Source organism: Triplophysa rosa, linkage group LG22 (genome assembly GCF_024868665.1).
Source record: "Triplophysa rosa linkage group LG22, Trosa_1v2, whole genome shotgun sequence".
NCBI classification, from domain to species: domain Eukaryota; kingdom Metazoa; phylum Chordata; class Actinopteri; order Cypriniformes; family Nemacheilidae; genus Triplophysa; species Triplophysa rosa.
The window spans coordinates 309,589-322,293 of record NC_079911.1 but is presented as its reverse complement, the minus strand read 5'-3'; the positions used below and the strand labels follow the sequence as shown (position 1 = coordinate 322,293).

At 43.4% G+C, this 12,705-nt stretch overlaps 1 protein-coding gene and 1 long non-coding RNA gene across 4 annotated transcripts in view; one reads left to right on the top strand and one right to left on the bottom strand.

Annotated features, from left to right (window-relative positions):
- slc12a2 (solute carrier family 12 member 2) overlaps window positions 1–12,705 on the bottom strand; it is a 54,277-nt gene that overhangs the window by 2,267 nt on the left and 39,305 nt on the right. Inside the window, exons 5-26 of one of the 3 annotated variants that reach the window (XM_057320396.1) lie at window positions 11,819–11,958; window positions 11,623–11,733; window positions 11,428–11,536; window positions 11,051–11,175; window positions 10,874–10,958; window positions 10,191–10,348; window positions 9,991–10,098; window positions 9,779–9,902; window positions 9,595–9,696; window positions 8,695–8,850; window positions 8,518–8,617; window positions 8,012–8,123; window positions 7,681–7,821; window positions 3,881–3,987; window positions 3,711–3,790; window positions 3,428–3,550; window positions 2,391–2,447; window positions 1,956–2,078; window positions 1,737–1,848; window positions 1,266–1,352; window positions 1,042–1,177; window positions 68–135 (exon numbers count right to left, since the gene is read on the bottom strand). In XM_057320396.1, the coding sequence (XP_057176379.1) occupies window positions 68–135; window positions 1,042–1,177; window positions 1,266–1,352; window positions 1,737–1,848; window positions 1,956–2,078; window positions 2,391–2,447; window positions 3,428–3,550; window positions 3,711–3,790; window positions 3,881–3,987; window positions 7,681–7,821; window positions 8,012–8,123; window positions 8,518–8,617; window positions 8,695–8,850; window positions 9,595–9,696; window positions 9,779–9,902; window positions 9,991–10,098; window positions 10,191–10,348; window positions 10,874–10,958; window positions 11,051–11,175; window positions 11,428–11,536; window positions 11,623–11,733; window positions 11,819–11,958 (2,464 nt within the window). Of the gene's footprint in view, window positions 1–67; window positions 136–1,041; window positions 1,178–1,265; window positions 1,353–1,736; window positions 1,849–1,955; window positions 2,079–2,166; window positions 2,234–2,390; window positions 2,448–3,427; window positions 3,551–3,710; window positions 3,791–3,880; window positions 3,988–7,680; window positions 7,822–8,011; window positions 8,124–8,517; window positions 8,618–8,694; window positions 8,851–9,594; window positions 9,697–9,778; window positions 9,903–9,990; window positions 10,099–10,190; window positions 10,349–10,873; window positions 10,959–11,050; window positions 11,176–11,427; window positions 11,537–11,622; window positions 11,734–11,818; window positions 11,959–12,705 lie in introns of those variants that run through there. The other 2 variants (XM_057320397.1, XM_057320398.1) reach the window with 2 other exon arrangements.
- Window positions 1–12,705, top strand: part of LOC130545714 (uncharacterized) — a 37,512-nt gene that overhangs the window by 9,016 nt on the left and 15,791 nt on the right. The gene's annotated exons all lie outside the window — the stretch shown is intronic.

Here is a 12,705-nt window from a genome sequence, read left to right as displayed (position 1 = left end):
AACACAATATTAGTCTTCTATTCATATGGAAAGCGTTTCAAAAGTTACGAGTCTGTGTTTCTCTCACATGACAATGAGGTTTGCTGTGCTGGAGTGCTCCTTCAACAGCTCATTTAGTCGGATCTGACGATTACTCTGAACAAACAAACAAACAACCACAATCAAATCAATTCTCTGAACAAACAAACAAACAACCACCATCAAATCAATTCTCTGGAAAATTTAAGGCCATGTTAAATGCATTTTGTCAGCTGAAGAACTGCCTTTATGCTTTTGTGATGTCAGGAAATGCACCGTACAGCACACTTAGTGACAACAGACAATGCAGGAAGAAAAAACATAATTCTTTTCTACTGATTCAACATCTAATCACTTTGGGGGTACCTCAAGGCTTTATTTTGGGTCCTTGGTGTTTCCTCTTTTGGGCTCCTTATTTCAAAAACATCCTCACAACTAACTTCTTCTAAATAAATTGGACATTTTTGTAAGCTTGACACACAAAGACAACTCAACATTATCTTTGGTTCAGATAGAAAATGTGACAGAATCTGTAAAACAGTGGTGGTTAGGGTTTTTTTTAGTGATGCATCTTTTATTTTGATCTGCTAGTCTTTGACCTGCTAGACTGGAATCAGGGCGAGCAGAACTAAAAACTCCTGACTGTTGCTGTATTCTGTTTAATAGTTACGTTCATGTTTTTAAATCTGATCTGAAAACATATTTTTCCTTTCGCCTAAAATACTGTGAAGAACAGCTGTGTTCAAAGCCAACACCACATGTCCACATGGTCTGTTCTAATCATCAGTTTTTCAACGCAGCCATACAAAAAGTAAACATTCCTGATACTAATTTTAGAGGGTTTCAAGACCCCCTGTGACACCAGCAACTCAGTGAGAGCAATGCTTGGACTGTGGGGTGTCTTTCATCTTCTGATGTTCGATTTCCATCACCTTTAACTTGAAGGAATTCAGTCCTATATTTGCTATTCACAAATCTCTAGCAGATCCGTGTAAAACGTGTGTCGTAAGTGATTGTTGAGACCTTGGCTTTGTAGAGCTCCAGCTCATTGTCGGTGATTCTCCAGGGTTCCTCGCTCTTCAACTTCTCAGCAGCTTCCTGCTCCATGTCATCCTCTCTCAGTTTATACCGCTCAATCATTTCAGCGAACTCTTCCAAACTGTTGACATCAAATCCACAGAGATCATCGTCTCAGCGAAGAGAATCTGTATCATATAACTGTACACATGAAGATCTTGAGTTCATACCCCTCTGACTTGGGCTTGGTGTTGATGTCACCCAGGACAGTGATGTCAGAGAAATCGATCCTAAACTTGCTGAGCAATGTGGCCATTCTGAAAAGACAACAACACATTCTCATCACTTATTCAGTACAGTTATCAATCATTCATGTTATATTTGCTACCGTCTCCTTCTGATGAAATAGCTGCTCAGATGTTTTTATGGGAATGCTGATCAACTACGGCTACATGAAAATATTCCTGGAGGTTGGCACGTTGAGATTTATAAAGAGCTGGCAGCTGAACGGGTCTAAATATAGCCAACAAAAGCTCTGCCGCCACCGCTGCTGCCGAGGACAATGGCAAACATTCATCTCACCCAATATCTGCATGTGAAACACACAGTCCAGTGTTCATTCATCTAACCGCTGAGAACATGCAATAACTGTGTTTCTAGCAGCTCTCATCACTGTGAAAGCAAGACACAAATGTACACACGCTCTGCGGTCGTGGTCGATTCTGTTGATCTTTCCGCCGATGAACACTCGGATCTTACAGTCCTTCCACTTCTTCTTGTTGGCGATGAGATACGGGATCAGAAGAGTCAGACCTGACACAAACCCAACGTAAGAAGGTCATTTCCTCGCACGTGCAGGATCATGTCAACACAAAACCGGCGTCATGATGATGCGATGCGGGACAAAAGAGCGGTCTCACCTCCGTCATCAAAGAGCCACCACACATCTACTGTGCCCTTGCCCTGTTTCTTCTGGAACTGCTGACTGGCATCTAACAGCTGCTGATCGGCCACATTTAGAGGAACCGTCGGACTCCTTTTATCTGCAACGCACACAAACACTGTCACAAGCCTCGTCGACGCGCACACACACACACACACACACACACGCACGCACGCACACACACACACCAATGATGTTGAAATATTATCAGCGAGCGCGGAAGCAGACAGAGAGAATTCTTCAGTGGAAAAGAGCCTGTAAGAGGAGTATTAGAGGACAGATCACACACAGGAAGTGACATCAGAGCCCAAAGACACGCTACTGCATCACACGCAGACAAGAAGGTCAGAGGTCATGAGGAAAAAGCATGTGCATGCAGGCCTGAGCAAAAAAATGAGAATGAGCACAGTACATGTCCTGGCTTTCTTCAAGAGCGGCCGAGTGTGAGCTTTGCCATCATCATCCTCATCTGAATCACCAGAAGAGAAAACACAGCAGCGTTAATGCCATGACACACACACACGCTTCATCTGCTGCACTTTATTACATCAGCCTGACACGAAGAGAGAGAGAGAGAGAGAGAGAACACACCGCCCTCGTCATCATTCACAATCACATCAACACCCAATAATCACAATCATCATCATCATGAGTGATAAACACTTGACTGAAGTATCATTCGGGTGAATTTTGCACAACAAACTCAAATCCGATCATTTTACAGGAAGCAGACAACATTGGTAAAGAAGCACGTCCTGTTTTAGTTTGTTTATTTCACGTTTATTCAAAAATCCTTACAGTAATCATTCTCTTGGTTGTAGTTTTTTGAGGTAAAACATCTGGAGCAGTGTTGTTTCGGTCTTGCTAAATGGTTTATATGATGATATAATGAAGTCACAAGACCATCACAGGTTTACAATCAAACACGTCCATGCCAACGGTTGTCATGGTTAATTCACCCTCATGCTACTCCAAACCACAATGACATCCACATGGTTTCACAGTGGATTTGTGCATGAAAACACACAAACACACACAACAAAAGCATCTGCTCATAATATGTGCGTCCATTTCAAAGACTGCAGTAGTGTTGAGTGTCCAGTGATCTGAACGAGACGGGTCACTACTGGAAATCCTAACGTTTGATTGTGTTTTTTCATCTGTTGAGCGGCTGGATTTATTTTCTCAGTCTCCAGCGAGTCCTCCGCCGTCAGCTGGAGCTGAAAGAGACTCATTTATCACAAACATGACAAGTCAAGCAAACACTCGCTGGATTCCCAGACCACACGCTTCCGCTAACACAACACACGTGTGTGAGATGAGAAGAGCTCCATCAGGAGGTCACCGTGTGACTTCTGCTGTGAGAAACCAAAACTGAAGCTCACAGGATTTTCTTCACTCAATCAAACTCTTGTCTTATGATATTCAAGTCAAAAAAACTATGCGCACCTTTCTGGACAGCCGGGCTGTTTTGGACGCTGGTGGTTTTGGATGAAGGTTTGGAGGAGTCTCCGTCAGAATCTTTACTCGTGTCCACCGACACCACCACATCTTTTATAGCTGAAGTGTCATCTTCACACATCAATCAAACATGTACAGGTCAGTCAGGTTCACACGTGTCTGAGCTCACGGCACCATCATCAACTCATTATTACACGGCTCATTAGTCTGAGATCAACACACGTCATTCTACAGCCGTTCTATAACACGACAACGTGATGTCATCACATACCTTGACCCTGAATGTGGGAGATGTCAAGTCCTTCTCTCAGCCGGAGAATCACTACACCATACTGACAGTCAAACGCATCACTGCACACACACAAACACAACTCTTCAGGTCTCGCACGCATCTGACATTTGCCAGAGTGTCACACGTGCGGCGTTCATCATCAAACTCACTGAATGATGTTGATGTACGTCTCCACATCTTTAATATCGCCAATCCTCCAATCGTTCTTAAAGCCCAGAACTAAAGTGTTGGGCCTAAGTCGACCGAGTCCAGCCGCCTGAAAGTGTAAGATCAGTATCAGTGTATGAAGAAACTCCCTTTAAACAGTAAACCATAACACAAAATCACTTTCATTCATTCTCATCTATAGTTTGATTCTTTGAATCTTATTCAGTTTTTTGAACAAACTGATGTACGTCATTAATATCCTTACACAATACAATTACTTATAACTTTTGACCTCTAGCTGTGAGCACATTTTTAAGCTTTGTGTCAAAACACAAAAGTATCTTGAAGATACAGCCACATGACTCTTTGGCACGCTCGCTATAGAACTCATTGACGCTGTATACAAAAATCCTCTGACCAAACAAAAAGCTTTTAATAACCTTTATTTAAGGGATGTCTCTAGAAGCCATATACCAATGTCAGTGCAAACCAGACAACTTTTGTAGGAGGAGTATGTTTTCTATATAACTCAATATGGCAGACAGGAAGTACGGTGGAATATGACACCTTTGATATCAATGAACTCAGTTTGAGCCAACAAATATACTAATGTGAATCGAACAACATTATGTACAGCTTTCCTGTGGCTCAGTGGTTAGAGCATGGTGTTAGCAACGCCACAGTCATGGCTTGGCACGTCCTCAGAAACAAATGTATAGTATCATGCAATGTAAGTCGCTTTGGATAAAAGCGTCTGCCATAACATAAATGTAAAAGTAAATGAATGATGATTTCCTCATAGGTTACAAGCATTCTACTGTGCTCATCATTATATCTCTTGACCGCTGGCCTATAACTTCACAGGTCCTCTCAAAACATGACCTTGATGAACCATGCCAAGTTTCGTAGCGATTCGCCATTGCATTTTACGACAAAATTCCAAATGGGCGACACCCATAGTGGCAGACATGATTTTGGACATGTCAGATTAGTTAGAACACAACCATTACCGTAACCATTTAAAACTGTCAATCTCAGAGCATGTTTTGCTAAAAAAGTATGTTTTTATTAATCATACATACTACAGGGTTTTTCCTGCATAGAGAAATTGGAGGCGGCCACCTCCGTCAAATGTCATGCCGCCTCAGGCTCTCGCCCAAATTATGTTGCGAGTCTTCACAAGAAATTCTGCGTGCATTTAACAGACTGTCATTTGTAACTGCAGTTGCGACATTACGCCACAGTGGAGGCGCTGTTTCGTTATCAGCACACTGAGGCGCTAAAATGAGTTGCAGAACAAGAGCCAGCCTGTGTTTCACGGCTGTTTGTTTTGCATCCAAGTACATTTAATCTCTTGAAATTTCTTAAATTAACATGAAGTACATCAGTGTAATGTCTTTAGCTGTGCAGTTGGATGGTTGAATCAGCGTATGCTGTACACAGCGAGTTCGCCAGTATGAACGCACATTGCGTTTAGAACGACTCGCACACGAATGACTCATTTGAACCGATTCAAACTATTGAACTTTTCAGTCACTAGCGAATATAAGAGATCCTTGAATCATTTAAAGTGAACCACAGAGAATGAGTCCTTCAAATGAGTCCACAGAGTCCTTCAAAAATGTTCCGGAGGACGAGAATATCAGTCATTGACACGTTTTTACACGATTTCTTCACTTTTATTATACATGATTTTTTTTGTCATTTGAGAACATCTAGAACAGTGTTTCTTAACTGGTGGGTCTCAAGAACGTTCTAAGTGGGTCGCGGAGTGTACAGTCTGAGAAACAACATCAACAACAAAAAACGTACACCACTTCGTGTCTTGACCCCTAATTCTTTCGTCAGTGTTCTTATTATTCTTCCGCATCTTCTTCTCCTGCCATGGAAGTCTATGGCAGCCCATAGAACCGTACATGGGAAAGTTGTGAAATTTGGCAGAGGACAGTCTGAACAAAAAGTTATTAGACTATTTTCGATAGTTCAATCTGTTCTCGTATAGCGTGTCTATGAATGTGACGACGACCACATCAAAACTTTTGTGTATCGACACAAACCTTGGTAGTCATGACTAGAGGTAACATACAAAGTTATGGCACAGCGCCACCTACTGGTCTTTTGAAAACTTTGGTGTAAAATCATAAGAATGGTCTTGTTTGATTCCTTGAGGCATGGTGAGTGGAACCATACCCAATGTTCCTCATTTGTCAGTTGTGGGCGTCGCCCATTTTGAATTTTGTCATAAAATGTGTTTTTTTTACAAACGCAAAAATGTATCGCGATGAAACTTGGCAAGGTTCATCAAGGTCAAGTTCTGAGAGGACTCGTAAAGTTATAGGCCAGCGCCCCATAGTGGTCAAGAGATATAAGGAGATTTATTAAAACGCTTATAACACATGAAGAAATCAACATAATGGTATTCAATTCACATACGTGTATTTGTTGGGCCAAGCCGAGTGGTTTGATATCAGAGTTGTCATATTCCACCATAGTTCCTGTCCGCCATATTGAATTATATAGAAAGCGTACTTTTTCGAACTTTCTCCTAAAAAAATTGATAGATTTGCACGAAATTTGGTATTTAGCATCTGGAGACAGTACTGACAAAAAGTTATTGAAAGCTTTTTGATTGATCGAATGGTTCTCGTATCAGCGTCAACTAATTCTAAGGCGAGCTCGTCAAAGGGTCATGTGGCTGTATCTTCGCGACACTTGTGTATTGACACAAAACTCTGTATGTATCATCAATGGCACTTCTTATCTGCCTCATAAAAATTTGGTGAATTTTCCGGTGTTTTAAACTTAGCTTTCAAAATCTGATTATGCTGATTAGGCATAATTATAGACATTATACAGTGCTATACTCATGCAAATGTAGCGGCGCGCTGTCTTCTTTGAAGCGCAAAAGAAACAACAAGCATGGCATGCAACGTGTGAAATAAAAGTGAAGGGTACTCCGTGTGCTAGCTGGGAAGGATTTACATGAACAGTTCATGTTAGTTTTGTGCATTTACCACGGTAAGTCTTGTTTCCATTCACCCCAAAATGCCATCAAACCAACAATTATTAAAAAACTTTTTGGGACTGCAAGATGGGATAACACACGCAGTTTCTGCCAATCTCATATTAATCTTGAGTACCTATACAGTAGTATTGCATACGTCGTATCATCAGACTTGATGACCACGGGAAATAGCGGTCCCATGGCCAGACCAGCTGAGAACCACTGATCTAGAAGAACATGCAGTTGTTGTATTCAGAATATTTAAATTTGACTCTGTTTAAATGACATCATACAATGCAAATCGGGGCGTGTTACGTAATGAAAAAGCAATAACATACATAACTTGCATAATTCCTTCTTATTTTAAAATGATGTAGAGAACACAGTTATGTTTATTGTTGAATATGTTTGATAATGAAAATCTTTACTGCCTGTGATGTTTCAGTGGTTTCGTGAGAATGACGCATCTGTAGATATCATCTCTTATCCGTCCAGCTCTGTTTCAAAGAGTCAAAGACTAATCACTTCGTAACCCCCTAAAAAATGTCGAATAACTTTAGTGATCACTGCTGCGAGGATCATGTGAATCAAGTCTCAACCCGAGGCCTGAGTGAACGTCACGTGACAATAATCTTCTTAAGGACTTTCAGACTCATGACAGGAAGAGACGCTCACACAAAACTGATAATCCTGCTGTTATTTACGCACTGCTGCTTTCTGAGGATGACCATGACAGACTCATCGCATGTCCCTTGTACTCAAACCTCAACATTCTTCAAAAGAGTGAGTGCCACGCACCTGCAGTAAGAACTGAGTTCCCTGGCGAAGGTCTTCCGAGACGACGGAGGTGTAAAACGCTTTCGAGTTGTTGTGGAGGAGCCAGCGTTGATAGCGAATCATGTCATTGTTCAACTCTTTCAAGTTTGGTCGACGTGAACTCTGAGAATGACACAACAGGACACAGTTCATGCGCTATTATTATCATCATTTACCATCAGATGATTCTTCCAGACCGAGATGTCTGAGGAGAAAGAAGCCAGCAGACTTTCAGACCATCAAACTATTGATCAGCGTCTCCCTCATTCTAATGGAAACATCACGACAACAAAACCATCATGGGGTGACTCACGGCTCGCACGTGACCGCACAGCATCAGACCCACGTTCTTAGTGAAAGCGTGAACCAGATGAAGAAGTGCCGGACGGCAGGTAGGAGCTCCGGTCATGACCAAACACTGAGGCCTGAAAGACACGTTCAAGAGTTTCTCACGACCCCTCCAGAACATCAGAGGATTACACGCATCACGAGTCCTGAGATTACTGTCGGCTCACACCACCACACGCAACACGCGGTGTAGAACAGTGGTCAGCAACCCTGCTCCTGGAGATCGGCCGTCCTGAAGAGCTCGGCTCTAACCCCAATCAAACACAGCTGAACCATCCGATCAAGGTGTTCAGGTTTGCTTGATAATGACAGACAGGTGTGCTGAAGCTGCAGGACGCTCGATCTCCAGGAGCAGGGTTGGTGACCACTGGTGTAGAAGATCAGTGACCATCATACAAATCAGTGAGAACACAAGGCATGGTGTCACTTCAATGACAAGACATGGTTGAGTGTCGAGAGGACGCGTCTCACCTGAATGTTTTGACGTGATCGGCCACACCGCAGAGCTGTAAACTGTGTGCCAGAGCTTGATGATACGTCAACGCTTGCGTGGATGAACCCCAGTTCACATCTGTGACACAGAGACCACCACAAGAACATCAGACACGCACACGCACACACACACGCACACGCAGGGCTTCACTGTACCTGGCTTCTTATAGCTGACATAAATGTAGAGCGACAGGACGATGACGTTGGTCAACAGCGCCGCCCACCAGTTGATGACAAACATGACAACACAACACAGGATGGCCCCGGCCAGAGACACCCACATGTTGTAATACTTGAAGCTCGGCCTCCATCCTGCACAACAAACAGACAGAAGACCTCGTGAGGAAGCTGACCGCAGGACAGATCAAAGGGCTCACTACACCAGCTAACAGCCGCTAGTCAAACTTCTGTGTGCATGGCATCCAGAAACATCAAGACATCACAGCGGCGTCTGGAATGTGACGGAGCTTCTCAATGTTCTCCGGACAACTCGTATCAAAGCATGAAAACACATTTGATTAAATGAGTTAGCATCAGTTAGCCGAGGGTTGTGTAACACGGGACACAAACTACAGTCATGAGGTTTAGTGGAGTCACGGTTACCTCGTAACGCTACAGAAGCACATGACATAAAGAGTCTTGAACCCTTTACGTTCATGTGTGTGTGTGTGTGTCGGAGGTGAAGATATCTACCTGCTGGTCTTCTATTGAGGACAAACAAACCTCTTTACACAAAACAAATAAAAAGAACGCAGAAAATACAACTTTAATACGAACATCATAACATCATGACCATCAGAACATGATTTCAACATCAGCTAAGATCACAGAAAACATCTCCAGGATTCCTGCAGTGGATGAAATGAGAATTCTTTCTTCACCACAACACTGCCTTCCATTGTATGAACACAAAACCACCGAGACATTTCTCGAAATATCTTCTGTTGTGTTCCATGGAAGAAAGACTCGCACACATGAGGTTGAGTAAATGATGACGCTCATCTGATATGTGGTGTGTTGTGTTTTTTAAGATCAGATGTGTGATGCTAATCTTACCGGGGGAATTAGCCAGCGAGGCGTGAAACACCGAGAAGTTGATGAGAGCGTACGAGGCCAGAAAGAAGTTTGAAATGATGGGAGCGATGACGTTCAGCTCGGCTGGAGAACAGAAAAACACACATCAGTGCATCGCATGTCCTCTCACACACAAACTGTGTGAACGCTGTCAACTTCTGCCTACCGATGAGAATAAAAGCCAAAGCGATGCCAAAGGTGAGGAAATATCCTCGCAGGGGCTCGTTGTTTTTACCGTAACCCTTTGCAAAGCCTGCGATGCCGGGGTAGATGTTATCTTTACATAACGCCTGAGGAAAAACACATGAAAATCACCAAACCGGTCAGACCTGCCTGACATCTGAGTGTTTGCTTCATAAAAGCATGAGAGACGCTCACCTGAAACACTTTAGGAGCGCTGACGAGAGACGCCAGGGCAGAGGAGAGGGTGGCGGAGAAGATCCCGGCTGTGATGAGAGGACTGAAACCAGACGCCACGCTCATGACCTGAACACAAACACTTTACTGCATCATCATTCCCTTCACACACACACACACACACACACACACACACACACACACACACACGGATGATGTACCTGGAAGTCGTTGAAAAGGCCGTATTTGCAGGGAGACTGAGGTGTACACTGACTGAAGTCATAGCCTAACTTACAGGCGGCGTCACTACAGTTTACAGCCCCTGCGCGCAGAGTGAAGTTACTGTCCTCACCGGTGGCGTCTCTCACGATACACGCACCTAGAAACACACACGCATACATGACAAACACGCAGTGTGAGTGTGTTCCTATTTCTATTCCTCAGTACCACAGTCAACTACAGACTACTGCTTTCATCGGTCTTATGAATGTACTGCAAATGCTCTTAAGACCGCTGAAGGCACACGCAATGAGATCAACAGCTCTACGCTCGTCAGAAGAGCGAGTGTAACACACACAAGCACACATTTTTACCAACCTCATTAATAGCGCTTCACTTCTGCGATTTGGTACGATCGTGTTGACATCAGCAGTGAAGCGTACTGGAGTTCACATGAACCGCACCCCAGACCTCCCGTTTTAAGTGGACTCGGGTACAGTTCACGGGGTCAGAAACCAACTTCGGTTCATTCTTAATGATCCTGACATTAATCCAAGCAAAAGTGCTAATGTGAACCCGCCCTAAATCTAATGTCTAGCACACGTTTGTGTGATTCTTAGGTTTAGGGGATAAAATATATCACAACGCTGGTATCAATTACAAGCGTGTGTGACGATGCGTTTACCTGTGGAGACGGCCACACCCACATACACCAGTCCTGTGATGAGAATGGCCAACATCGTTCCTCTGGGGATGGCCATCTGAGGGTCCTGTTCACAAAACAACATTTACACACACACACACACACACACAAACTGCCGACACAACAGCATAACACAAGAAAAAGAATCCCAGCACTCACTGCCAGATCTCCTGAGATGTTCGCTCCGGCCAGAATTCCTGTGGCCGCTGGGAAGAAGATGGAGAAGACGGAAAAGAAGGTTTCACCTCGAAAGTCTGGACCAAAGTTCTCTGCCAAGATGCCAGCTGAAAGATCATCGTCATCACCATCATGTGAATATATAGAGACACAACTTTCTTCACAGACACAACATGTGGTTTTGTTTCGCTGTGTTAGTTCTGTGGTGAGTGTTGCGTGAACTGTTCTCTGCAAGGTAGCAAAGACGTTCTCGCGGAAACATACGTTCCTCTTTTTCGTGTTGAACTTTTCTACAACATTCAGAAGTGACGTCTCTACAAGCCAAACATGTGTTAGTCAGATCCGCTGCCTGTTCTTACCATCATAGCCGAAGAAGCCGTACTTCTGTTTGGACTCCACGGCGATGAAGGAGCCGATGAAGTAGTTGAAGATTGCCGTCACCAAAATGACCAGGAGGAATATCTGAGCCTGAGACACAAGATCACACTCATGAATGTAAAGATCAGCACTGATGGACTGATCGCAGAACAGTGAGCTGACGAGAGATCTCATGCCTTTGCCTCCCATTCCATCCCAGCCACTGAAATACCCAACAGCAGAATGACGGTGATGGTGCCGACGATCCGGATGTCATTATTCTTATCCAACATCAGCATCCCAGCATCCTACAACACACACACACACATCATCGACATCCCATCATGCATCACGAGTGGCTTATGTTGAAGAAAAATCTAAAGAGATTCTCACCATTAACAGCTCGACGACGGTTTCAGCAAAACCCACCACATACATGGCCACAGCTACAGCGTTAGCAAAGGCAAAGATCAAACCGATAGAGCCGCCGAACTCTGGACCTAAACTCCTGGAGATCAGATAATACGCTCCACCTGAGAGACACACACACACACACATCAACATCAACAACAACAACAACAACAACAACAACAACTGAATACACAAGGCACAATGACTTCACTAGATTACAAAAACACATTACAACTCAACTACAACAAAAACACACACACATTGGGCCTCATCCATGAGACGGTCGTAAATATGCGTGTAAATTCCGCATGTAAAACAGACCTTTCCAAAAACTTGCCACCGGATTCACAAATACTTCGTAAAGGTCAGATTTGATAGTAAAGGTTGAAGGTTATATGCTTACCAATAAATTCGTCAATTAACCCGTGTCCACCAAAGTGTTTTTAGCAGCTAAAATAATAATACCTGGTGCTCTTCTGAAAACGACCAGCTGGTGGCGCTTGAGAGTGATTTACGGAGATGAGTTGGTTGGTGTGATTTAGAAAATCTGCAACAGTTTGCCTACTTGTTACTAGAATCTTGTTTTAAAGAATATTACTTAATATGAAAATGCAGTAATAATATTAACTTCTGCATCGTTGTGTGTGATGGTTGGTCAATGTAGTGTTTGTCCCGCCTCTTCTCCACTGTGATTGGACGGCTGTGTGAAAAAGGACAGGGACGAGCTCTGTGTTTTACCCAGAGTTAAAAAGTAATAAATGATCAAAGACAGGGCAAAAGAACTCGTGAAATATCATTATGATACATAGTGCATCAAAATGCAGTGTCATCAGTTTGTCTAAAAGAATACAGAACGATACGTGTGGTTT